Source organism: Lampetra planeri, chromosome 71 (assembly GCF_965212315.1).
Source record: "Lampetra planeri chromosome 71, kcLamPlan1.2.h2, whole genome shotgun sequence".
NCBI classification, from domain to species: Eukaryota; Metazoa; Chordata; class Hyperoartia; order Petromyzontiformes; family Petromyzontidae; genus Lampetra; species Lampetra planeri.
Genome location: NC_136176.1, coordinates 682,701 through 708,306, shown reverse-complemented (window position 1 = coordinate 708,306; position 25,606 = coordinate 682,701). Strand labels below are relative to the sequence as shown.

The following is a 25,606-nucleotide window of genomic DNA, read 5'->3' as shown; positions in this document are numbered from 1 at the left end:
CACAGATGCTCATCCCGCTGCGTTACTGGAAGTGGTTGGAGACCGCGGCTGGGGCGGTGGGTGTGTTACTGTCCCCGTCGAACTCAGTGGCTAAGGCCTTCTCCCTTGTAGCGGCTCAAACTATCGTTCGGGCTGGGCAAGCCCTGTTCTTACAAGTGTTGAATGGGGGCCCGGAACGAATAGTCGTTCCGGCTGGTGCGGTATTGGCCCATGCCACTACCGACTTCACTAGCCTTGATGGGGACCAACCGAGAGTAATGGCTGCTGGCGTGTCTCAGGCCACTTATTTGGATGATCGATGGATCGCCAAATTGTGCTGTGAGAATACGTCTTTGTCCTCCGTGCAGCGGAACGCATTGCGTTCACTACTATCGAAATACGCCGACGTCTTCAGTAAAGATGACTTTGATTTGGGCCATACCTCGCTCTTGTCACACCATATTGACACCGGTACGGCAAGAGCGATTTGTATGCATCCTCACCGCATGAGCCCTGCGGAAAGGGAACACGTGCGTGGCACGGTGGACAACATGTTGGCGGCCGACATCATTTCGCCGTCCAACAGTCCTTGGGGCGCGCCGGTAGTGTTGGTTAAAAAGAACGATGGCGGGATGAGGTTTTGTGTTGACTTTCGCCGGTTAAATAAGATATCCGTGGTAGATGTGTACCCCCTGCCACGGATGGACGATTCATTGGATGCCTTGTCGGGGGCAAATTTTGTTTCTACACTCGACCTCTCTTCGGGTTTTTGGCAACTCCCCCTCGATGATGCGTCGAAGCCGAAAACGACATTTCGCACGCCGCAGGGCTTGTTTGAATTTAACCGCCTATCCATGGGCTTGAATGCTGCGCTGGAGTTGGTACTAGCAGGGCTACAGTGGGAGACGTGCCTCATATATTTGGATGACGTTATTGTATTCAGTCACACCTTCAAAGAACACCTTCAACGGCTGGAGGCTGTCTTTCAAAGAATGCGATCTGCCGAGCTCAAATTTAAACCGAAAAAATGCCAATTGTTGCAACGTTCTGTCCGTTACCTCGGACACATCATCAGCTCTAGCGGTGTGTCCACTGACCCTCACAAGACGTCATGTGTTCGTGAGTGGCCGACACCCACTTCCATGGGTGACGTGTAACGGTTCATAGGCTTCGCATCCTATTATCACCGGTTTGTTAAGAATTTCGCGACGCTGGCAAAGCCTCTGCATGTCCTGATTGGAAAGAATCAGAGATTAAAATGGGGTCCGGAATAGGAACTAGCTTTCCAGTCTCTCCGGGATCGATTGGCCACCGCGCCGACACTCGACTACCCCGATTTTTTGCAACCGTTCATCTTGGACACAGATGCTAGCGACACCGGCATCGGTGCTGTTTTGTCTCAACGGAAGGACGGTGTTGAACGAGTGGTGGCATATGGCAGCAGGGTTTTGTCTCCTGCCGAAACGCACTATTGCGTCACTCGTCGGGAGTTTCTGGCGATCGTCCATTTTGTTCGCCAGTACCTGTAGGGTAGAAAATTCCTCGTGCGCACTGACCATGCTGCCTTGCAATACTCACTAAAATTGGAACAACCGTCCGGACAATTCGCTCGATGGTTCGAATTGTTGCAGGAATTTTCTTTTGATATCACATACCGTAAAGGTACCCACCACGGCAATGCAGACGCTCTTTCCAGATTGCCCTTGAACCCTCCCTGCACCTGTTTGACGGGTACACATCACTGCGCAGCGCCGCCCACCCCGCCCTGTCCGGTTATGGGTGCGATGCCAAAAGATGACGGCCAGTGTACACCCGTTGGGGCCGATGGCACGCTGCATTTGCCGCACTCGGTGTGGCTGCATGAACAAAGGGCGAATGCCTCGTTGACTCCACTGCGGGATCTGCTCGGAAAGCCGAGATCTCACTTGTCGGGCGGGAAATCGAAGTTATTTACTGACCGGGAAGGGTTGCTAATGTGCACAGACAGCTTGTCGGACCGTTCACGCCTTCTTGTGCCATCGCTTCGCCATGATCTTATTCGCGTGCTGCACGCCAACAAGTTGATGCATCTCGGCATGCAGAAGACATTGCTCACGATGCAGCAGGATTTCTTTTGGCCGGATATGATGGCGGATATCACCAGGACTATCCAGGCATGCCAAGATTGTGCGAGGCGGAAACCGCCACGTCAAAATTATGTTCCGCCCTTGCAATCTATCGAGGTATCTCGTATTAATGAGCTGGTTGCTCTAGATATCCTCAGCCCATTTCCCCCATCGGCTAGGGGTAATAAGTACCTCTTGGTCGGGGTGGAATATTTTTCTCTTTGGCCTATGGCCTGGCCCCTACCCGACCAATCTGCTGCATCTATCACCGATGCTTTCCTGAATGGATACGTGATGGATAAAGGGGCTCCTGAGAAATTACTCACGGATCAAGGCCGTAACTTCTCTTCTAAATTTCTCCGGAACGTATGCGCTTCTTTGGGTACGAAGAAAATCCGCACTTCCCCTTACCACCCACAGATGGATGGAATGGTGGAACGATTTAACCATACCATTTCGGCCATGCTTTGTCACACGGTGCGCGAAAAGCAGACCGACTGGGACTTGCACATACCTGGCATTCTGTCTGCGTACCGCATGGTCCCGCACGCGTCCACGGGGTATTTGCCATTTTTTCTTATGTATGGGCGGGAAAACGTGCCTCCGATTGATGTGCAACTGGGTACAGCTGTAAAGGAACCCTCCCCTTCCTTACCTGACCACGTCCGTGACTCACTTCGATGTGTTACGGAGGTGCGGAAAGCTGCCAGGAGTGGAACGACCCGTACACAGGCACAGAACAAGAGATACGCGCGTCGGTCGTGACGTGACATGCCTTGGACAGTGGGCGACGCGGCGTGGCTCCATTGTCCTCAGGTGCCTGTGGGCACGTCCCCGAAACTGCACAGGCCTTGGCGAGGACCTGTTAGACTAATAGAAATCCGGAATCCCCAAAATATTCGCATCCAGTACGGTGTGCACCATTGGTATGTGCACTCGTCGCATCTGAAACCTTATTTCGAACCACGCACTGGCCCTTCATCCCCACTTGCTGACCTGCCGGGGTCTGATTTGCCTGACGTGCCACTTGCCTCACCAATTGACCCCCAGCGGGGACGTGTTCTACCCCTCGCAGACACACAGGCCTTGAAGAGTGTCGAGTCCCCTGACGAGCAGCCTCCGATGAGACCCGTTCCATCCACGGAGGACGCCGAACCCGGTCCTTCTCCGCTGCCCCCTCCTACTGAGCAGTCGGCGAGATGACCACGCTCCATGGGAGGAGAAGGACCGGCGTCGCGCACGCGTTCGAAGTCACTCCCATTTCGTTAACGCCATTGCCATGTTGTGCCTGTAACCCCTTTCTATTATGCCGCGCTTTGGTTGGCGCCCTAATGTTGTGTTGCTCCTACATTGCACATTGTTCCGTGCCCTAAAAACCTTTCCTCGTTACGCGTCATTGGCACCCTAAATGTTAGTATCAGGGGTTGCTGCATCGCCATTTTCTCAGCCGAGACGGCTGACTTTTTACACGGGGGGGGGGGGGGGGGGGTGATGTAATGTGAGGTTACACCTGGATGATGGGCTCTGCCGGCCTCAGCCCACAACCAATGGGGAGTCGAGCCAGGGGCGTGGCCCTGATGTAATGTGAAGGCTACACCTGGAGGAGGAGGATTGGCTCTGCTGGCTTCAGCCCGCAACCAATGGGGAGTCAAGTTAGGGGCGTGGCCCTGGGGCTGTACAGTGGCTTCTGGAAAGTTCCATGGATGTGGCTGAGGATTGGCTGCGGGGCATCACGTGGGCCAGGGATTAAAAGGGCGGAGAAGGACAGCACGTGGTCAGAGTGGAAAGGAACGAAGGGGGAAGCCACGCTGGTGCCGTGGTCCGGAGCCTGCCACGTGGCGGGCCGCGGCAGTCCCTCTCTCTCTCTCTGCCAACAGCGTAAAGGAGCAACAGGAGTAGAGGAACTGATGTAGTGAGAGCTGTGGACGAAACTTAATAAAGATTTCTGAATTCCCAACGTTGTCTCAACAGGGTTTATTACTCTTCTTGGTTCTTTCGGTAAAGTCACGTAGAAGGGAAGTAATAAAATAATAAAAATAAAACATAATAAAATAATTCTCACGACGTTTCGGCCACAACGCAAGCAGCCGTCCTCAGGTGAAGAATGAAACACCACCAAACTTGGAGCGTATATTTAAGCTGGGTTTGGGGGGAGGGAGGTTTATTACATTTGTATATGTGGATGGCCTCATGTACGAATCTCTCATGGTAGCCGGATGTTACTGTTTATTTTAAGTATTTTTAAATCCTTTATATTAAGTTCACTTGCTTGCGCGCTTACAACCGTGAAAATCTTTCAGTAGTTTTTAACCCACTTCCCGTGATCCAATCGAGCTGAGATTTTGCACACAGACTCGTTGTGCGTGACAATTTATTTTCGTGAACATTTTTTTCCATAATGTTACACTTTTTAGGAAATGTTTTTTTTTATATTGAATTACTAATTGCTTAATGGTGACAGGCAATCATCTGACCCATAGGTGTTAGCCATCTCAAGCCAGAGGACGAGAGGACTCTAGCCGCCACACATATAAAGGATTTATAGTGAAAAACTTTGTTTTTACGGGTTAATTTTTTTAATCCTTTATATTATGTTCACTTGCTTGCGCGCTTACGACCGTGCAATTCTTTCAGTCGTTTTTTAACCCACTTCCCGTGATCCAATCGAGCTGACATTTTGCACACAGACTCATTGTGCGTGACAATTTATTTTCGTGATACATTTTTTCCAAAATTTTACACTTTTTAGGAAAAAAAAATTATATTGAATTACCAATTGCTTAATGGTGCCAGGCAATCATCCGACCCATAGGTGGCAGCCATCTCAAGCCAGAGGACGAGAGGACTCTAGCCGCCCGTTTCAAAGACCAATGTGGGCTGGGTTGTGACCCATTGAACACGCATATAAAGGATTTATAGTGAAAAACTTTGTTTTTACGGGTTAATTTTTTACACACTTCCTTTGTCTGTGATGCATTTAGTCGCATCTTATCATACTGTTCTTTACAATGTTGCTATTACTGTTTTTGAACCTATCAATGTTTTTTTATAATTATATAGGTGATTTTAACACGTAGGCTTTCGCGACCAATATTATTCATAATGAATGTTTTGCGTTAGATCACGTTATTTATAAATGTGTCGTAACCCTCCACCCGACACGGCCAAACAGTAGAAAATGTGTCACGTTTACAAAATGACGAAATTATTCACTTCTTTAGCCCACCGGTATGTTGAAGAAAGAATCAACATCATTTAAAATTTGAGTACGCCGTTTCGCCCGTTATTAGATCCAGCTTCATCGGGCAATTTGCCAGAATGGTGAGGCTCTCCTCTTGCTCCCGGTCTTAAATAGAGCAGCAGCAGGGTGACGTCAACATTTAATTCATTCAGGTGCAGTGATTTGAGGCAGAGAGGGGGAGGGTATTGTAATTATATAATAGATTGGTAATCATTCAATTGTTATTAATTGGTATGTGTTTTCCTTTTAAGGAATTCTAATTGTATTATATATTTTATTTAATAATACGCTTCCAGGCCGTACTAAGCCTGTAGCTGTCAGAGCGATTAAAGTTATTTGTATTTCTCTCAATTTCAATGGATTCTCTAATTAGTCTTGGCCAGTAATAATTAGTTTTACACAACACTTCAACGTTATCAAAATCAATTGAGTGTCCTTGTTGACAAGCATGCTCTGCCACTGCCGATAGTTGTGTTTGAGATAATTTAATATTTCTTTGATGTTCTTTTAGTCTTACGCTGATGTTAAGTCCCGTCTGTCCAATATAGCATCTGCTACATACACAATTAATCCGATATACACCTTCTGTTGATAATTTAGACAATTCCTATTTAGTGCCAGATACCAGTTTTTGAATTTTGTTTACTGTCCCAAATCTTACGTTAATGTTTTGCTTTTGCAAAACACGGGCTAATTTGTCAGTTACTCCTGATATATATGGTATTTTAATTGTTTGAACAATCTTATCGCTTTCAGCAGTGTTGCTTTGCGTTCGTGATTTGGCATTCAGTGCTCGGTTTATTTGATCGTTATTGTAGCCATTCTGTCTTAGTGCTTCTTTAACATGGTTAATCTCTCACACTAGACTTTCACCATCTGACACTGTTTTAGCCCGATGTATGAGTGTCTTGAGCTGGGTGATGATGTGAATCTACATTCAGATACACATCAGTGTGCGTTTGCTTTCGGTAAACGCTGTGTGTTATTTTGCCATTTAGACCATGTCCCAGCAAAATATCTAGGAACGGGAGTCTGTTATTCACCTCCATTTCCATGGTGAACTGGATGGCCGGGTTTTGTGCATTGAGATGATTTAGAAAATTATTAAGTGCATCTATACCATGTGACCAGACAACGTATTATTAAATTAAATATATAATACAATTACAATTCCTTATAAGGGAAACAAATACCAATGAATAACAATTGAATGATTACCAATCTATCATATAATTACAATACCCTCCCCCTCTTCGCCTCAAATCACTGCACCTGAATGAATTAAATGATGACGTCACCCTGCTGCTGCTCACCATTCTGGCAAATTGCCCGATGATGCTGGATGTAATTACCAGCGAAACGGCATACTCAAATTTTAAATTAGGTTGATTCACTCTTCAACACACAAGTGGGCTAAAGTAGTGAATTATTTGTCCTTTGTAAACGTGCCACATTTTCAACTGTTTGGCCGTGTCAGGTGGTGGAGGGTTGACACATTTTTAAATAACGCGATCTAACCCAAAAACCTTTATTATGAATATTTAGGTGATGTTGAATATGATGTTTAAGTAGTTTTGTACACGAACAATGTCATATCTGTTTCGTGCAACATTTTTCAAGTGATTGTGATGGAAAAGGCAGTATATAAATATAGATTTATTGATTGGCATGGGCATGCTATAGGCGAGAGGGGCAGTTAAGACAATGTTATGGCAGTAGCGTGAATGAATAAACTTGATGTGGTGATAGAGAGTCAGACATAGGCAGAGAAAAAAAATAAATGCGGTGAGGCTGGACTTGAGCAGAGGCAGGGAGTTGATAGATGGGGAGCTTCAGACTGGGGGCAGTAGAGGAGAATGAGAAAACTTGTACTCCAGGAATACTAACTTCAGGCAATCGACAGAAAGTCTTCGTTGCTTGAGCAGAGTGTGTGGAGGCGTGGAGGGGAGTAGAGTTAGGCGAGCAAGGAGAGGTAGGGGAGCGTGTAGATGAGAGTAGAGTGAGATCCGAGGGGAGAGGTAGGAGAGTGCGTGGAGGGTAGAGTAATATGAGAGGCGAGAGGTAGGATAGTGCATAGTGGAAAGTGAGGACAGAGGGAGAGGTAAGAGATGTGTGTGGAGGAGAGTATTGTGAGATCAGTCTCTCTATATCTTTGAGGGAGGCATTGAACGCAGAGCCCTTAACTCTGCTACCCCTCCAGCTACGTGAAGAACATGTCAGAGCACGTGCGATCCCAGATTTCTCCTGAAGACGAAAAACCAAGTGTCATGGAAAGCCACTTGCCATCCCTGGTTGTGTGTGTGCGGGACTGCGCGCTGAAGCTGGAATGGGACGGGAAGTCATGGACTCCCGACCAGTACATGGAGAAGTGCTTCCAGGTCCGCAGGAGCAATTCCCCGAAAAATGAAGAATTCAACAGGGAACGCGACCTCATGTGCGCATATTTTAAAGTGAGTCATGTGTATGCGGATGTGGATGTGCACGTATATTGTGCTTGACTCCGCAATTCTAATCAAACTTGATTTGAAGCTTTCGTGACTGCAGGAATTACTCTTTGGTTCTTTCGGTAAAGTCACAGAGAAATAAAATAATAGAGTACGACGTTTCGATTGCAACAACCAACCCTCATCAGGTAGAACTAAATTTGAGAGAGAGACATAACAAAGACATGGAGACACGGACAGACACACAAACAGAGAGAGACAACACGGACACAGAGACACAACATAGACACAGAGACCCAATGCCTCTGTGTCGAGGCCTTAAATAGAGAGAGAGGGGGGGATTAGGCAGAGAGAGAAGTGGGTCTGTGGGGGCAGTTGCTGGAGCAGATAAATTAGCATGTCAATGAATCCACCCGAAGCGACCGAGGGGAAGAAGATCGAATGGCCCGATGATAGCCTGGTAAAATTTAGAGAGAGAAATGTTTTAAGTTTGTTTTTCTCAAACAACCTATTTCTCTCGGGCTCTCATAAGTCCATTCGCTCTTTCTCTGCCCTGGCTGCTTCGGGGTGGATTTCCACACATCTCTCTGTGTGTCTGTCAAATTTCACACTTAAATTCTAATTTTAGCAATTTTTGGAGATCATAATCAACCAGGCTATACGCTAACTGTGTGTTAGCCGACTCTCTGTGTTGCATTACATTACATTTCCAAAAGATTTGTTAAATTTTGTTTTCTCAAACTATTTCTCTCTAAAATGTACCAGGCGATCATAGGGCCATTCGATCTTCTTTCACTCAGTCGCTTCAGGGTGGATTCATTGACATGCTAATTTATCTGCTCCAGCAGCTGCTCCAGCAGACCCACCTCTCTCTCTGCCCCCTCCCCTCTCTCTCTATTTAAGGCCTCAACACAGAGGCATTTGGTCTCTGTGTATATGTTGTGTGTGTTTCTCTCTGTGTGTCTGTGTTGTCTCTCACTGCTTGTGTGTCTCTCTGTTTGTCTCCGTGTCTGTGTTTTGTCTCTCTCTCAAATTTAGTTCTACCTGATGACGGTTGCTTGTGTTGCAATCGCAACGTCGTACTCTATTATTTTATTCATTTTATTTCTACGTGACTTTACCGAAAGAACCAAAGAGTAATTCCAAATCACTTACATTGCATCTGATCTCAAATATCTATAGCAGTTATCACCAGGGAGGATGCCAACAATAGCTTGTATCCTGTGTTACAAGGTGCACATAAGGTGGTCCTTGAAAATTAGCATTATTCTGCCACTAGGGAGTGATGTTACTCTGTGTATTTTTTCAATTCAATCATTTGTGGATAATTTGCCAAATGCGAATCATGACGCCAGCATACATGTCTAGTTACACCCCACACAGTAGTCTTCAATAATAGTTTTTTATTTCTACAAGAATTTCCTTTCCTCAAAGTGTCCCTAACTCTCTCACTTCACCTGTATATATCCCTCAAGTCCCTTTCCAAAAGAGTCCTTGACCTTCTGCTTTGCCATCAACCAATCACCTACTTTCCCTAATGGTTTCCAACCGTCCATTTTGTATTTCTACCTCCAATCCCTTCAATTTCCTACCTCTAACCAATCTCCTTTCAAGCCCTTTAAGTAAATTAGAGATGGCTTGTTTAACTTCCTGATTGTCGTGCACACGTGGTCCATAATGTCGGATGAGTATTTCGGGTTGTGCTTGAATCACTACACGTGTAATGAGATGACTTCTGAGACACAACTTGTAGAGGGTTTCTTATTTATTTCTCAATACTTTAAAGACAGGGTCACGGAATAACATAAGCGCTGAGTTACTTCTAGCTGATCCACCCATACCGCCACATCGGCGTCGTACACTATATAGCTGACTGACTATATAGCAACAACAACGATGAAGACTGTACAGCCAGCTGGCGATGCAGCGACGACGATGATGAAGATATGGCAGTGATGACAGCGACGACAGCCAGGATCCGAACCCCCACGACAGCCCCGAACCCCCGTTCGCCTCTCCCTTATATTCCTTTAGCGTGGCCAAGCCCCTCCCCTGGCCACACCCCACTTAAGGAACTCTCTCGCTGGTTCCAGGAGCTTCCAGATCAATCCCCTCATTGACCCTTGGCGCAGTTACACCCCCCTTGTGGTTGCTTATGTGTGCTGTTCTATAACACAACCATACCCGTAATTAGCCCCATTGATCAGCAGATGGCACCCTGTCATTACATCACCTCCCCCCCCCCCCCCCCCCACTATGTTTAAAAGATAGCCGTCCCAGCTAATACCAACAACAATTTTACAATTTAGGTAGAACAATTTCACAAACGAGAACCCATAAAATCCCGGTAACAATAATAACAAATTTTAGGGCAAAACAAATCCGCAATCGAAAATAAGAACCAAAATTTTAATAAAATCCTAACATCCATAATAATGGTAAGGGAGAGAGAGAGAAAACAATTAAACCCAACGTGCGTCGCCCGCAACCCGACCCCAACGCACCCCCCACACACAGGGAGATTACTATTAACAGAAGATAGCACAATTTGACCGGGTCCTCGACACCAGTCCATCCTTGGGGGCGAACTTTGTCTTCTCTCCGGGCGATGGGGACTTGAATAAAAGCCTTAAAGGGGTCGGCTGCTCCCCTGATTCCTTCGAAGACGTGGACCGAGTTGTAGCTGGCGGTCCATCGCACCCAGCAGGATCCCGTGACTCTGCGTCCTTCAGGGGCTCGGAAACTGTGTGCGGCACAACACAATCCTTCTGACACATGCTCTCTGTGGCGGATTCCCCCGGCTCGTCGGACACATCAGACACTGACCGAATAATGCTTGGAGATGAGCTGTCAGTTCGGGAGAACCATATTGCTTCAACCGTGATGGATGGACAAACCAATGACGACGGCCCACTTGTATACGCACACACTCTGGCCTTTTAATCTTCACCACTTCCACGGGACCTTGTCATGGCCGATGCAGTTTAGGGGACGTTCCCAGGGGCACCCGCGGGCAGTGCAACCATGCCCTGTCACCTATGGTCCATTGAAGCACACGCTCACGCCGCCCTGCGTTCTTTTCATTGGCCACCTGCGCTCTGGCGGTATTTACCCGGAGCCGCGCCATGTGCTGCCAACATACGACTCAGCGTAACTTGCAGGGGCATGGGCAAGGCCGTTTTTCCCTTGCCCCCCGACATGCCCAATTGGACCTCCATGGGGGTTCATTCTCCCTCCCGTATATGAGGAAAAATGGGGAAAATCCAATGAAAGCGTGTGGAGCCATCTTGTACGCCACCAAAACCCTTGGAACGTGCAAATCCCAATCGGTTTGCGCCACGCTGACCACCTGATAAAGCATAGATGTCAAAGTTCTGTGCAGGAGTTCCACCATACCGTCCGTTTGGGGATAGTTTGGTGACATTCTAAGATTCTTAGTTCCTAACGTGTTGCACACCTCACGCAGCAGCTTCGATGAGAAATTCCGGCCCTGATCCTTGAAAAGCTGCTCGGGGGTTCCCTTATTCATTATGTAGCCGTAAAAAAATGCATTGGCAAAATATGTGGCCGATTGGTCAGGCAATGGCCAGGCCATCGACCACCGAGAAAAATATTCAACCCCTACTAGGAGAAATGTATTTCCCCTCTGCGTGGCCGGGAAGGGTCCCAGAATGTCGAATGTGACCAACTCGTTAATCTGAGACATTTAAATGGACTGCAACGGAGGCTGGAACTTTCTCAGCAGCAGTTTTCGGCGTGCACAATCCGTGCAACCTTTTACTAGATGGTACACATCACTCGACATTCCCAGCCAATAAAGGTCATGCTGCAAATTCAATGTCTTGCGCACCCCGAAGTGCAACAACTTATCCTCATGCACCACCCGAGTCAACCTGCCCCGCAGGACGGTGGGAAACAAAATACAGTGATGGTGCAACCCCTCGTCTCACCTCATCCAAGAGTCCTTTGTGAAAAAACAACTTATGAACCTTCCGTGGGAGCAGATCCTTTGTGCTGCATGAAGATATGACCGTTAAGTTCAAATATAATAATGGAGTGGCAGCCAAGGAATGGGAGCAGATCTAAAAGTACCTTTACCAAAGCAATGGAAAAATGAAATTAGAGCATGTGCAGGTGCGGAGGCTTGGTGAGCCCTTCATTCACCAGTGGATTGACGATAGCCAATGGTATTGAGGATAGTCAGTGCATTGTCGTTGTTGAATTGTCGTCGTTGTTGTCTTCCTGCAGAAGCGGAAGTGCTTCATATTCCCCATGCCCGCACACCCGGACGACATGGACCAGCTGGAGAATAAACTCAGCAAGACGTTTCTGAAAGTGGCGGAGGAGTTCACCTCTCACATCTACCAGATCATAAAGTACAAGAACATCGATGGGGTCATCCTCACTGGCCAACGTGAGCGCAAACATAAAAAAATAAGCTTGCACTTCTGTCGTTTCTGTTACATCGATAAGAGTGAAATGCATTTAGTAAAAAAAATTGTTGAAATTTTGATCTACTTCATCAGTTACCATGGTTTTACTTTTATAGCACTCCCATTTGTTTTCAGGTTGTACCCCACGTTGTTCAGCCTGAATGTCTGACGCTTCACTCCATGGTGCTGGGAGCTTCTTTGGGAACTGAATCATTCAGTTTCAAATTTCTCACTTCCTGAATAACCTCCCAACACATGGAACAAAAACTATGGACATCAATGTTGAAAAACACACAGTACAACCCATAAACACGTCAGAGAAAACATCAGAGATGATATCACACTTCATGACATCATGTGGGAGACGTATTCAAGGGCGTATAATGTCATTGCTTTGGCCAAAGGGATTTATCAATTTCACCCTGGGTTTCATTCCCAAACATGTGAGCTATAGTTTGATCAATGGGGTCGATTTTCAAGAGGGTCCTGATGAACAACACTCTATGCAAATATTTATACTCGAGTTATACTAAATTTGTGTTCATATTGGAAAGTCTATAAGACAGTCATCATCCATCCCTGTTACTGACAGATAAACAGATTGACAAAGCTAATTCATTTATACTTTAAAACAGTTAGATATTATTGAAATCATAACGACGATGATGAAGACCCTATTGCTTGTTCACGTCCTGTTTTTTTTTCAGTCTTCCTGCAGGTTGCAGAGCTTTATGTGCAGGCTCATCGTTCGGGCGACATGGCCTGCATCGAGGGTGCACGGAAACAGGTGGTGCTGCTTGCCAACATGCAGGCAATGGAGGATGCCAAGGGGGTATACCAGAGAGAGATGGAGACGTTGGCGAACAAGCTTCCTGTGGAGTACAAACAACTGCAACGACATCAAGAGGAGTGCACAAAGAAAGCGATGGCTCTCTTCTACCGTTGCTCTGTGCTCGACTGCATTCACGAGTTTGAGAAGGAGCTCTTGGTGAGTTTGGAGGATGGTGAAAACGTAAAGGTGCAGCCATAAAATGGCTTTTTTACACCACGGCTGATAGAGGGGGCCTCCAATATGAGGATATATCTGGAGAGCTACACTCTAGAGGGTAGTTTTGGCCTAATCGTCCATGCCTGGGACAGATGTCTTGGAAGAGGTGGGAGTACCCACATTTACCACACCCATATATAACCTCACAATTGACTGTGGTGTTCGCATTTATAATAATGGGTGGACAGACACCGGAGGATTTAACATATGCACCAATGGTTTCAACTGCTATGCCAGGAGATCGAATGCCACCTGCATTGGATGTTCATGGTGATGTTAAACGATGGCAGAATGCCACAGATTTAGAAAGGGTTCACCTGGAACACATTTTTTCTCCTTATCTTTTTAACTATGTATCAGTTTAACAATTCACCAGAACACCTTCATATTATGCCCATGTTGGCCTCCCTGCACTGGCTTCCAATTCACATAGAATAAAGTTTAAAATCCTAATGTTAACTTACAAAGAAGTGAACCATCTTTCCCCAGCCTAATCATTGACATGCTACACCCATATGTCCCCTCAAGGTCTCTAAAATCTAGGGATGCAGATCTTCTGTTTGTGTTCCCAGGTGGAGGCTTTGGTCTATGGGTGACCAAGATTTTCCCCATGTAGCCTCGAGGATATGCATCGCTCTTCCACGAGATATCAGGATCTCTGAGTCTGGACATTTTAAAAATGCATCTTTAAACCTATTTTATGCTTCTACTTATTGAACGTTTAGTTAATTTAGTAAATTGATTCTTAAAATGTATTTATAATATAAAATGTGTATGTGTCTGAGTGTCTGCTGCTGCCTCAAATATTGGAAGAAGAAGTCACCCCCTGTGAGTGGCTGGCTGAGGTGCCATCTTTTGAGGAAGGACTGAAGGCGATCTCCAGAGTCTGAGACCAGGAAAGGCACCGGGCAGAGATGATCTCCCAAGCGAAATACTGAAGGAGGGTGGTGTTTGTGCACAGATTTCCCTACATGACATCATAACAACAGTCTGGGCCACTGGACGGGTTCTGCAGGATTGGAAGGATGCCCTAGTGGCCCCCCTCTTTAAGAAGGGGGACCGCACAGACTGTAACAACTACAGGGGCATCTCACTCCTCAGTGTGCCAGGAAAGATCCTGGCAAGGATTATTCAACATCGCTTTGCTAGTCACGCTGAGGAGAGGCTTGCGGAGCCCCAATGCAGTTTCAGGAAAGGGTGGTCCTGCACGGATGCCATGTTTTCTGTCCGTCTGCTACAGCCGAGGTGTAGGGAATTCTAACAAGACTTATATTTCTGCTTTATTGACCTGGTCAAGGTCTATGATACCATCAGTAGGCCTGGGCTCTGGGTTCCTCGTGCGTTCGGAGTCCCTGACCCTCTGCTCACGCTCATTAAGGACCTTCATGATGGTGAGCGGGCCCGGGTAAAACTACGTGGCCGGGAATCAGAGCCATTCCCTGTACACCTTGGAGTGCAACTGGGATGTCATCTGGCTCCCACATTATTTACCATATATTTTGAACACGTAGTTAGTGAAGCCTTCAATAGCTGTACCGAGGAAATTTCCATTTGGTACAGATATAATGGGAGGCTGATCGATGCCCAGGTGCGGTCAAGGGATGGCTCCCTATGCTCAACCACGTTATGTATGCCGATGATCTGGTAATTTCTGCTCACTCAGAGGAGAAGTTTGAGACGCTGCTGCTGAAACTGGAGTGTGCCACTAAGAAGTGGGGCCTTACCATCAGCCCTACCAAAACTAAGCACCTGCCTGGGTATTTTGTACCATCGGACACTCCGCCCCCACAACTCCCAATCGGTGATGGGGCAGTTGTGGAGAGAGTGAAGAGTTTCCCATACCTTGGCAGTGTGCTCATGACCGGCTCCGGTTTAACAGCAGAGGTCTCACTCCGAATCAGTCGAGCGGCATTATCTTTTCATCGGTTGCAAAACGCTGTGTGGAAGCTACCTGGTCTGTCGCTCCACACAAAGCTTCAGGTCTTCTCAGCCACGGTCATGCCCTATCTTCTCTATGTTTGCAAAACGTGGACCCCCCTAATGGAGCATCTTCGCCGGTTATAAACATTGAGGCTGGCCTGCCTACGATCCATCCTGGGTTTAACCAGGGTGGATTGTGTGAGGAGCTCACAAATCCTTGAAAGATCTAGGCAAAGTCTCATCGGTGAGCTCCTCTGGCAGGCAAGGCTGTGTTGGCTGGGTCATGTAGTCCGCATGCCCAGCCACCGCATGCCTAAACAGCTTTTGTTTGGCTGGATCGAGGGGGCTAAATGGGCGCGGCATGGGCTAAAGAAGAGCTGGAGTGATGTGGTACAGGAGGATGTGGAGCTGAGTGGACTTGCCGATGACTGGCACCAGCAGTGTCAAGATCGGCCTCTGTGGAGGAGGCTCGTTAAGGACGCTACTGGGCAGTTGGAGGCAGTCGCCTTCCAACAACAACGGAGGGCGGAGGAGCGACGCTCACAACAACGAGCGGAGCGCCGGGTGGCTAAAGCACAGCAAGTTGGCACAGTAGGGGGAACAGGTGGTGCATCAGCCAGTCATCTCATTTTTCTCAGTCAGTCGACCTGTGGCACCTGGGTCTGCTCCTTGACCTCCTGCCAGCGGGCTTTCGACACTTCACGTGGCTTCAAGGTGCACATGGCCTAGCACAAGCGTCATGGTGATGTCACTGCCACTTAGTGGTGAATGGCGGATGTTGTTGCTGCTGCTGTGTCCTGTGCAGCACTTTGAGATCCTTGATGAAAGCGCTATATAAATGGTATTATTATTACATTTTATTTTATCATAATTCTGCAAGCGATGTTGGTTATGAAGCCACAACCCCACCACCACCCAAACAAGCCTTACCCTGTGTTACAAGGAAGTAACGGGTCCTAAAGAAGAAGGGATGGCAGAATGACAGAAAGAGCACGGCCTAAAGATGAAGGCAGGAGGGACCTAAGGAAGGGGTGGGGCCTGCAGTAAATGTGCCAGTTGAAGAGAGGAAGGGGTGTGATCCAAATAGGTAGGTGCAAGGATGCAAAAGAGAAACGGATAGGCACAAGCATGGGAGAGGTTCGGGCCTAAGCACAGAGTCGCAACATCCCATCGCCTCCCTTAAATGTGTATTCTCAGCTAGGCAGGGTACAGAAACTGGGGTTGCACTCCCTCTATTCGCCAAGTCAGTGTGCAGGGGGAGCAACAATTATATATTTTTTTAGTCAGACGGTGTCAGATTCGGGGCGACAAAGACTCGGCTTACTTGAATTAGGCCACCCTTTCCCTTGGCCAGTCTTGCCTGTTTCAGCAACTGCGCAGCTCCTAGCTTGCCCTGGAACAGAATGAGTAGCAGGCAAGGTCTCAGGTTGTTGCTCTCCATGGCCGCTCAGTCTTATTTCCTGCCAATTCTGTACACTTGCACATTCGGACACGATAAGACAGGCTGGGGATCCGAGAACCTCTGGGTTTAGGAGGGCAAGAGGGAGAATATGTTGGATGAAGGAGAGAGCCGTGTGCAGTGGTCTCCTCTACTCCTTCAGGGAGGCCATAGGCCTTGCAGCTGGTTCTCCCTGCTCTTGGCTTCAAGCTTGTATGCCTCTTCTCGCTCCCCGAGTCCCTCCTCGTCTTTTGAATTCAGATTTTCCAGCTCCTCCACAGTTGACTGGAGAGTCATCGTGGCTGCTTCCTGTTTCACAACCCTCTCGCTGATCATCCCCTAGTCTGTCGTTCAGAACTCGTAGGGGTTCTATGCCCAAATTTGGTCGATTTTGGTGTGCATTCCTGGAGAAGCAAAAGGGCCTCCTCCGTAAGTTCTTCGGCTCTGACTTTATGTGCGGAGGTGAGTGGCGAAGTAGCTTTCGCCTTTTTATTTCCTGGGGCTCTGTCTGCCATTGATCAGGTGGCAGGCTGTGTTGGGAGCCAGGCACAGCGTTACTTTAGGTAGCCCAGAGTGATTCATGGGTGAAGTGATAAAAACACGGGTAACTTATAATATATACGTTGATCTCGCAGTTCTTCGGTGTTTAAGCAATAAGTGGTGGAAAATGTAAATGGAACTAAACGTAAAACAAAAAATAGATAAGTAGATGGTGTTACAGGGGTCTCTCATCGCACCGCTCACTCGGCCATGACGTCACCAGAAGACTTGGAAGTCTTGTTCTCTTGATTTTAAGTCTTTTGTTAAATTGATATTTGTAGGTGAGTGTCTAATCACATCAATGTGCCAATTGTGTTGGTTCATCTTAAAAGCATGGTCTTTGTAGGAAAGGCAGATGGCATCAGTATATATGAACCGTCTAGAGTTTGTGTATGGTAAGTTATTTGTAGACATATTAAACATCAGTGCCAGGACAGCACGTTTATGGTAGCCCGTTTTTCTCCATCTATCCCAAGAACAACACTTGTAAGAGGTGACTCAGCCTTACTCATTGCAGCACCAACGTTTTGGAACAGCCTTGTTTCCTCACTTAACATCATAAATCTTCCTTCAAAGCATATTCTGAAGCAGATTAGTGCTGGATAAAGCCACATTTGCCAATGTGATTTATAAATTGATTTCGTAACAACGTATTGAGAGTTAGATTTTAATGTACAATTTGTATTAAGGGACTGTGTGTTGTCTTGGTGTAGTCTGGGACATATTCTTAGGTTGTTTTCGGTGAAGTCACGTAGGTAAAAAAATTTAAATTAATAAAAGTAAAATAAAATAAAAATCACGACGTTTCGGAGGCAACGTCGTGATTTTTATTTTATTTTACTTTTATTAATTTAAAATTGTTTTACCTACGTGACTTTACAGAAAAAACCTAAGAATACGAATCCTTGCAGTCACGAAAGCTTCAAATCTAGAAGTAGTCTGGGACAGTTTTTGCTGTTGTTTTACTGCCTTTCCGAAGCTTTGGAATTGATTATGCAATTTTAACCTATATACTATATTTATTTATTTAAGGGACATCATGGTGGCTAAAAGATGTTGTCTTTCTCGCCTGGTATGCAGGAGTTCGGGGGTTCGAACCCAACTCTGACGCCTGTATATTTGGACGTCGCATGTTCTCCCCGTGGTTGCGTGGATTTTTTTCTGAGTCCTCCGGGTTTTCCCTCCACATTTAGAAACATGCGTTTAGACAATTTAGATGATTTTACTGCCATAAATGTCCAAATGATAAGCTACTTTGTTGAGCTAGAATTTGTGACCAGGTCGCTTTTGAACAATAAGTGAATATCTCAGTGGGCTTTGTCTGACAGGTTGGGGATGGTTTAGTTTTAATTGTAACTTTTAAGGTCATTTGTTCAACTTTATTGTACTTTGCACTCTATCATGTTTTGCTGCAGTATAAATACATACTCTGATTCTGATGTATCTTGTCCCCGAGGGTAATTCCGAAGCATATTTTTCTTAGAAGCATCTTTTGTTGCCAAGACTGCCCATCTATAAAAAAAAAAAAGCTTTGGAAATACAAGCCCTGTTTTGTCATTTCTGGTTCTATTACTCTGCTAGAAGCCACTTTTGATCTAAATAGCGAGGGCTAGTAATTGGTTGCACGTGGTTATTTCGGGAAAAACCTACATGTTTGAAGTTTAGGGTTTGTTTTACAATGGGTCTAATTCTCTTTAAAATGTATCACTCAGGTTTGTAGTGTAGCTGAGGGGTAATTTTAGGTCGTAGCTTGTTGGCATGGATGGGTTCTCACCTGCTTTGTTATTGCAAAAATATTGAACCTCCTCAATATTTAAGGCATCTTCTTGTGATCCTCGATGACACGTGAATTAAAGGAAGTGGGCAATTTTGCAGCTCATCTTTCCATTGTTGTCAGAGTTTTAACGTCCAGGCCACACTCTTTCCTGGCTTTCTGAGTCCTCCGGGTTTTCCCTCCACATTTAGAAACATGCGTTTAGACAATTTAGATGATTTTACTGCCATAAATGTCCAAATGATAAGCTACTTTGTTGAGCTAGAATTTGTGACCAGGTCGCTTTTGAACAATAAGTGAATATCTCAGTGGGCTTTGTCTGACAGGTTGGGGATGGTTTAGTTTTAATTGTAACTTTTAAGGTCATTTGTTCAACTTTATTGTACTTTGCACTCTATCATGTTTTGCTGCAGTATAAATACATACTCTGATTCTGATGTATCTTGTCCCCGAGGGTAATTCCGAAGCATATTTTTCTTAGAAGCATCTTTTGTTGCCAAGACTGCCCATCTATAAAAAAAAAGCTTTGGAAATACAAGCCCTGTTTTGTCATTTCTGGTTCTATTACTCTGCTAGAAGCCACTTTTGATCTAAATAGCGAGGGCTAGTAATTGGTTGCACGTGGTTATTTCGGGAAAAACCTACATGTTTGAAGTTTAGGGTTTGTTTTACAATGGGTCTAATTCTCTTTAAAATGTATCACTCAGGTTTGTAGTGTAGCTGAGGGGTAATTTTAGGTCGTAGCTTGTTGGCATGGATGGGTTCTCACCTGCTTTGTTATTGCAAAAAATATTGAACCTCCTCAATATTTAAGGCATCTTCTTGTGATCCTCGATGACACGTGAATTAAAGGAAGTGGGCAATTTTGCAGCTCATCTTTCCATTGTTGTCAGAGTTTTAACGTCCAGGCCACACTCTTTCCTGGCTTTCATCTTAGAGCATTTTCCATTTTTGTCTGTGGAAAATAGTTGGAGAGCTTAAGATTCACTTGGCCGAGATGATGCCATTTTTACTATTTTTTTAAAGTTCTGTCTACGTCTGCCTTGTCCACTTGGATTAGCTGAGTGGCCACATGTTTGCATGAACCTCTTCCTCTTTTGTGTTTGGTGGACTTTTGTTGTTTTACTCACAAAGCCTCTATTGTACAGCGTTTCACGCTGGAAACATTTGAGAAAATGGAGAAAAAGAACACGGAGCAATCATACAAGTTGTCCGAACGGCGACTTCGTAAACTATTTCAACACGTGAATGAGATGGACAAGGAATTCATGCAGCCTGGGGGCTATCAGAGATACAAGGCAGCAATGCGGAAACTGGACGAAGAGTATCATGCTACACAGGGACTCGGAGAAGAGGTGACGTACACCCTTCATGTGCATCTTCTTTCTGACGTTTCCTCCATTCTGTAGAGGTTGTTCTTCCTGCTTTTTTCCATGTATTCCTGTCCTGGGACATCATCTAATTCTTACTTCACAGCCCCGCATATACTGCTCACCTCTACACACAACCTATATATAGAACTGCCTCTTGCTCTCTGCCATAATTCTTCCATTTTAAGCATCTATAAATATAAACCACTTTACTATTTGGTTCGGTAAAGTCAAAAAGAAAGAAAATCAATTAAATAATAGAGTATGACGTTTCGATTGCCACACAAGCAACCGTCATCAGGTAGAACTAAATTTGAGAGACAAAACACAGACACGTAGACACACAGACAGACACACAAGCAGAGAGAGACAACACAGACACACAGAGACCCAATGCCTCGAGGCCTTAAATAGAGAGAGAGGGGGGTGGGCAGAAAGAGAGGTGGGTCTTCTTGAGCAGCTGCTGGAGCAGAGAAATTAGCATGTCAATGAATCCACCGGGAAGCGGCTGAGGGAAAGAAGATCGAATGGCTCTATGAGAGCCTGGTAAATTTTAGAGAGAGAAATCGTTTGAGAAAACTAAATTTAGCAATTTTTTTGAAAATGTAATGTAATGCAACACAGAGAGTCGGCTAACACACAGTTAACGCATAGCCTGGTTGATTACGATCTACCAAAGATTGCTAAAATTGGAAGTGAAGTGTGAAATTTGACAGAGACACACAGAGAGATGTGTGGAAATCCACTCCGAAGCAGTCAGGGGAGAGAAAGAGCGAATGGACCTATGAGAGCCTGGTAAATTTTAGAGAGAGAAATGCGCTAACACACAGTTAGCGCATAGTCTGGTTGATTACGATCTCCAAAGATTGCTAAATTTGAAGTTAAGTGTGAATTTTAACAGAGACACAGAGAGAGAGAGAAAACAACTTACATCCTCCTGTAGAGGTGTTTCAAACTTGATGTGAAGCTTTCGTGACTGCAGGAATTACTCTTTGTTTTTTTCAGTAAAGTCATGTAGAAAGAAATTTAATTAAATAGAGTACGACGTTTCGATTGCAACACAAGCAACCGTCATCAGGTAGAACTAAATTTGAGAGAGAGACAAAACACAGACACGGAGACACACAGACAGACACACAAGCAGAGAGAGACAAACAACATAGACACACAGAGACCCAATGCTCATTACCAAGGGGACTAAAGAGACAATGTCAGAGCAAGCAGGTTACGGGAGTACCGAAAGGACAGGAGTACATTGACCTCTCCTGGCCACAACCCATTTGGTGGAGCCAGGGGGAGTTCAAAACCTCTCCTGCCTATTGCAGACTATAGATGTCTATGAAACAGCACGTTGCTGATAGTCTTGCACTGTCAGAAGTGGCACAAAGACCAAACTTACTAGAATTATCATGAATGACTGCGAGTGTCATTCACCGCTACCCTTTCACGCTCGTTTTTCTCCCTCAATGTCGATGCATATGTATCCTTTTACATGGCACAGAGTGGTCTTTGCTGTTCTGTCCTTCCAGAAAGACAACGCCTACAAAGATTTCATGGAAAAAAATAAGGATCGTGGACAAAGTATCCTGATGGTGGACAAGACCCTGACCCAAGTTCAACAAGAAGAACTGAGTAGGATGCGTTTCTTTTCTAACTTGTTGGTGACACGAATTTGTTTGATTATATTTTTCTGAGTAACTAGGATTTCCACGATATGGCGATATTATGATATATTGCATAATATTCGGTCCGTAATTATTGCATAATTAGTTTCGAAAAAATATTGTTAATGCACGATTATTGTTGCCAGATTTATTTTGTCATGTTTAAAATCATAAGGAAACCATCAAAAACTAAGGCATAATAATCAAAGTAAGTGGAATATTTATTACCCATTAAATTTGGCCTTTGCTGAATGTATTCCAGAGTTATTGATATTATCTTTTGCAGAGTATGTAGACAAGCGCGTTACTAAGAGGAGAAATAATTGTGGTAAAGTGACTGAAAACATTTAATAGTGGATGCAGACATTCGACTTTTTCAAACTATATTTGTACTTGATTTGAAGCTTTCGTGACTGCAGGAATACATACTCTCTGGTTCTTTCGGTAAAGTCACGTAGGTAGAAAAAATAATAAAAGAAAACACGATGTTTCGGTTGCAACACAAGCTTCCATCTTTAGGTGAGAAAAAGTATCTGCTGTTGTGGCTTTATATAGGTGTTGTGTCTTAGAATTAACCACACGGAGACATATGCTAGAGGCAACGCGTTTATTACAACAACTCTTAACAACTCTGCTAAATACTACTGTTACACGAAGGGGTACAGCCCCTTCCACCCGATAGCCTAAGGGAGAGACAGCCTCCCTTCTAGCGTATCCGACGCACTCTGGGCTACACTACACGCTGGTTTCCTTGCCACGACCCTAAGGGAAGACTGGATTGACTGACCCACCCAGGGTACGGGACTCGCCCCAGGTCCACTGCAACCCCGGCTCTACCCAGATCCTCGGGGAGGGTCCAGGAGGGTCAGGCTCACCTCTGGCCCTCGCTACCTCGGGTCCACTACAACTGGCTCTAATAAGAGCCTCGGTTGAGGGTTCCCGGGTGCTGGTCCAGTCTTTAGGTCTTCAGATGTCTTCAAGCTTGAGTTGGCGAACATTGCCCGGCCTGTCCAGAGGGCCGACCTTTTATCCCCTGGTCAGGGTCACCACTCCCCTCATTACCCCCCCCCCCCCTCCAGAAACTTCGGGAAGGTCTTAGGGGGTCTTAAATCTTAAGTGGTCTTGGGAAGTGGTGGGGGGCCCACATCCCCCTCAGCCCCCACCCCCTGGGGGGTCTGGGGTATCAACCTCTGGTCGCAGGGGGGCGGGGGTTTTACCTTCGGTCAACCCCTACACACCTCACTCTCTCTCGGCTGCCCCCTGTCGGCCCGTGAGCGTGGGGTGGCAGGTCAGCTGCTTACAGCGCCTTATTATGGCGCAACATCGGCACGGGGGGGGGGGGGGGGAAGGGGGGAAGGAGTTTGGCTGTAGGAGTTCACAGGAGAGAGGGGGAGGGTTTGTGGCGTGCATGGACGGGTGGGGATGGAGAAATTAGCAAGTAAAGGGACTTGAATTAGTAATCGGACAACAAGACACATGGGTGGGTGAGTGAAAATCATAGCAGTTAAAACTTGACGCGGTTTATCACATCCTTCCAATGATTGCTCAATCTGAATTCTTCTTCTCGATTAAAGTGTTGTCTGTGTTTATATATCTGGATGGCTTCATGAACAAATCTCTACTGGTGGCCCGAGGGTTTGCAGAGCACCTTAGTCTCGGAGGAAACAATGTCATGTGTGCCCACAGCGTTGAAACAATGATTCGCCACCGCCGAGGTGTTGGTTCTGCCCTGTTTCAAATCCACTTTGTGTTCGCGAACCCGGTCTGAGACACGGCGCTTCGTGTCTGCGGCAGCAGTTACATTGGTGAAACGAAGCAATGTGTCTCAGACCGGGTTCGCGAACACAAAGCGGATTTGAAACATGGCAGAACCACACCTCGGCGGTGGAGGATAATTATTTCAACGCTGTGGGCACACATGACAATTGTATTCTCCGAGACCAAGGTGCTCTGCAAACCGTCGGGCCACCATCAGAGATTTGTTCATGAAGCCATCCAGATATACAAACATAGACAAAACTTTAATCGAGAAGGATTCAGATTGAGCAATCCTTGGAAGGAAGTTTAAACTGCTGTGATTTTCACTCACCCACCCGTGTGTCTTGTTGTCCGATTACTAATTCAAGTTAATTTACTTGCTAATTTCTACAGCCCCCACCCGTCCATGCATGCCACAAACCTTCCCCCCTCTCCCTGTGAACTCCTATCGGCCAAACTCCTCCCCCCCCCCGTGCCTATTTATAGCCACAACAGCAGATCATTTTTCTCACCTGAAGACAGACGCCTGTGTTGCGACCGAAACGTCGTGTTTTCTTTTTTCTATCTACGTGACTTTTCCGAAAGAACTAGAGAGTATATATGTGTACTCTACACTTAGTTAAGTAATGGAACCAATAATATAATTATCAGTGTAGGAAATTTATTTCTTAAATTATCAGATATCCCAGCCCAAACATGTTTTAGTAAGTGAGTTGTCTTTGCAGAGACCAGAACATTGGAAAGGCAACGAAAGCAAGATTCGGAGGTTCTGAAGAACGTTAACAAAGACAGGAAATCAGACAAATCACACTTGAAGAATCAGCAAAAGGTAATAATGTCACCACTACTACCACCATCATCATAATTACATCCCTTCAGTCAAAGTAAAAGTGACACTGAGGCCAAATTAATGTCTGTGATGCTTCTCTTTCCTTACCGAGTGTCACTGCTTGATTCAATCCCAATCCTGTATCTTCGCATGCATCTGTCCATCCATCCATCTGGTTTTGACATCGCTACACCATAGCACTCGTTGTGTCTGGATTGGTTAAGGGTAACTGTGGACGTCCTCCAAGAATTTATGTGGAGTGCTTTTGCAAATAACATCTAGAAACCTAACAGCTTTTTATGAAAAATAAAATTTTAAAACACCAAATAAATACCTTTTGCAAGGCATCAAGTCTGCATTAACTACATATACGTGTGGCAAACATGTGTAACAATGCTCGTTTAGGCGACTTCTGGAATCCGACTTTTATTCAACTTGTATTACAGCTTTCCTTCACGCTGCTGACAGGCACACTGCCACGTGGCAACCCGGAGCCCCGCTCCCGCGTGGCCCCCTTCCTCTGTTCGTTCCCGTTCTGAACCCGTGTCGATCGTCTCCACCCCTATTTAATATCCGGGTCACGTGGTACGTTTCCGCCAATCCTCGTTAGCCTCCATGGAATATTCCAGGCCCCCTCATAAGCTCCCAGGACCACGCCCCTAACTCATCTCCCCATTGGCTGTGGCCAAAGCCAGCAGAACCAATCCTTACAGCTGTCACCTTTCCATTACGTCAGGGCCACGCCCCTAGGCTTCCCCCCATTGGCTATTAACCAGGACCGGCAGAGTCAATCATCATGACGAGTTGTGATACGTCAGTGAGCCGGATATATCCTCACATTACATCACCCCCCCCCGTGTAAAAAGTCAGCCGTCTCGGCTGGGAAAAGGTTGACAAGCCGAATCCCATTTGGATAAATATTAGGGCATCTAAGACGCATTATCAAGGTAAGGGGGGAGTAGGCGTCTACGCGCCGAGGAATGCAAAACATTTAACAACAGACATACATTAGGGCGCCCCTGTAGCGCAGTAACAACAGGGTGACAGACCGCAAGGTAATCAA

General features: G+C 45.9%; 1 protein-coding gene and 1 long non-coding RNA gene across 4 annotated transcripts in view; one reads left to right on the top strand and one right to left on the bottom strand.

Moving 5' to 3' along the window:
• Positions 1-25,606, top strand: part of LOC144737516 (guanylate-binding protein 1-like) — a 120,423-nt gene that overhangs the window by 80,333 nt on the left and 14,484 nt on the right. For all 3 annotated transcript variants that reach the window (XM_078620241.1, XM_078620243.1, XM_078620242.1), the window contains 6 exons: positions 7,526-7,775; positions 12,018-12,183; positions 12,910-13,190; positions 20,071-20,277; positions 21,822-21,924; positions 24,440-24,543. In XM_078620241.1, coding sequence (XP_078476367.1) covers positions 7,526-7,775; positions 12,018-12,183; positions 12,910-13,190; positions 20,071-20,277; positions 21,822-21,924; positions 24,440-24,543 — 1,111 coding nt within the window. The remainder of the gene's footprint in view (positions 1-7,525; positions 7,776-12,017; positions 12,184-12,909; positions 13,191-20,070; positions 20,278-21,821; positions 21,925-24,439; positions 24,544-25,606) is intronic.
• Positions 10,046-25,606, bottom strand: part of LOC144737519 (uncharacterized) — a 53,328-nt gene continuing 37,767 nt past the window's right edge. The window contains exons 2-3 of the long non-coding RNA XR_013589011.1: positions 16,495-16,563; positions 10,046-10,512 (exon numbers count right to left, since the gene is read on the bottom strand). This is a non-coding gene — a long non-coding RNA (uncharacterized LOC144737519). The remainder of the gene's footprint in view (positions 10,513-16,494; positions 16,564-25,606) is intronic.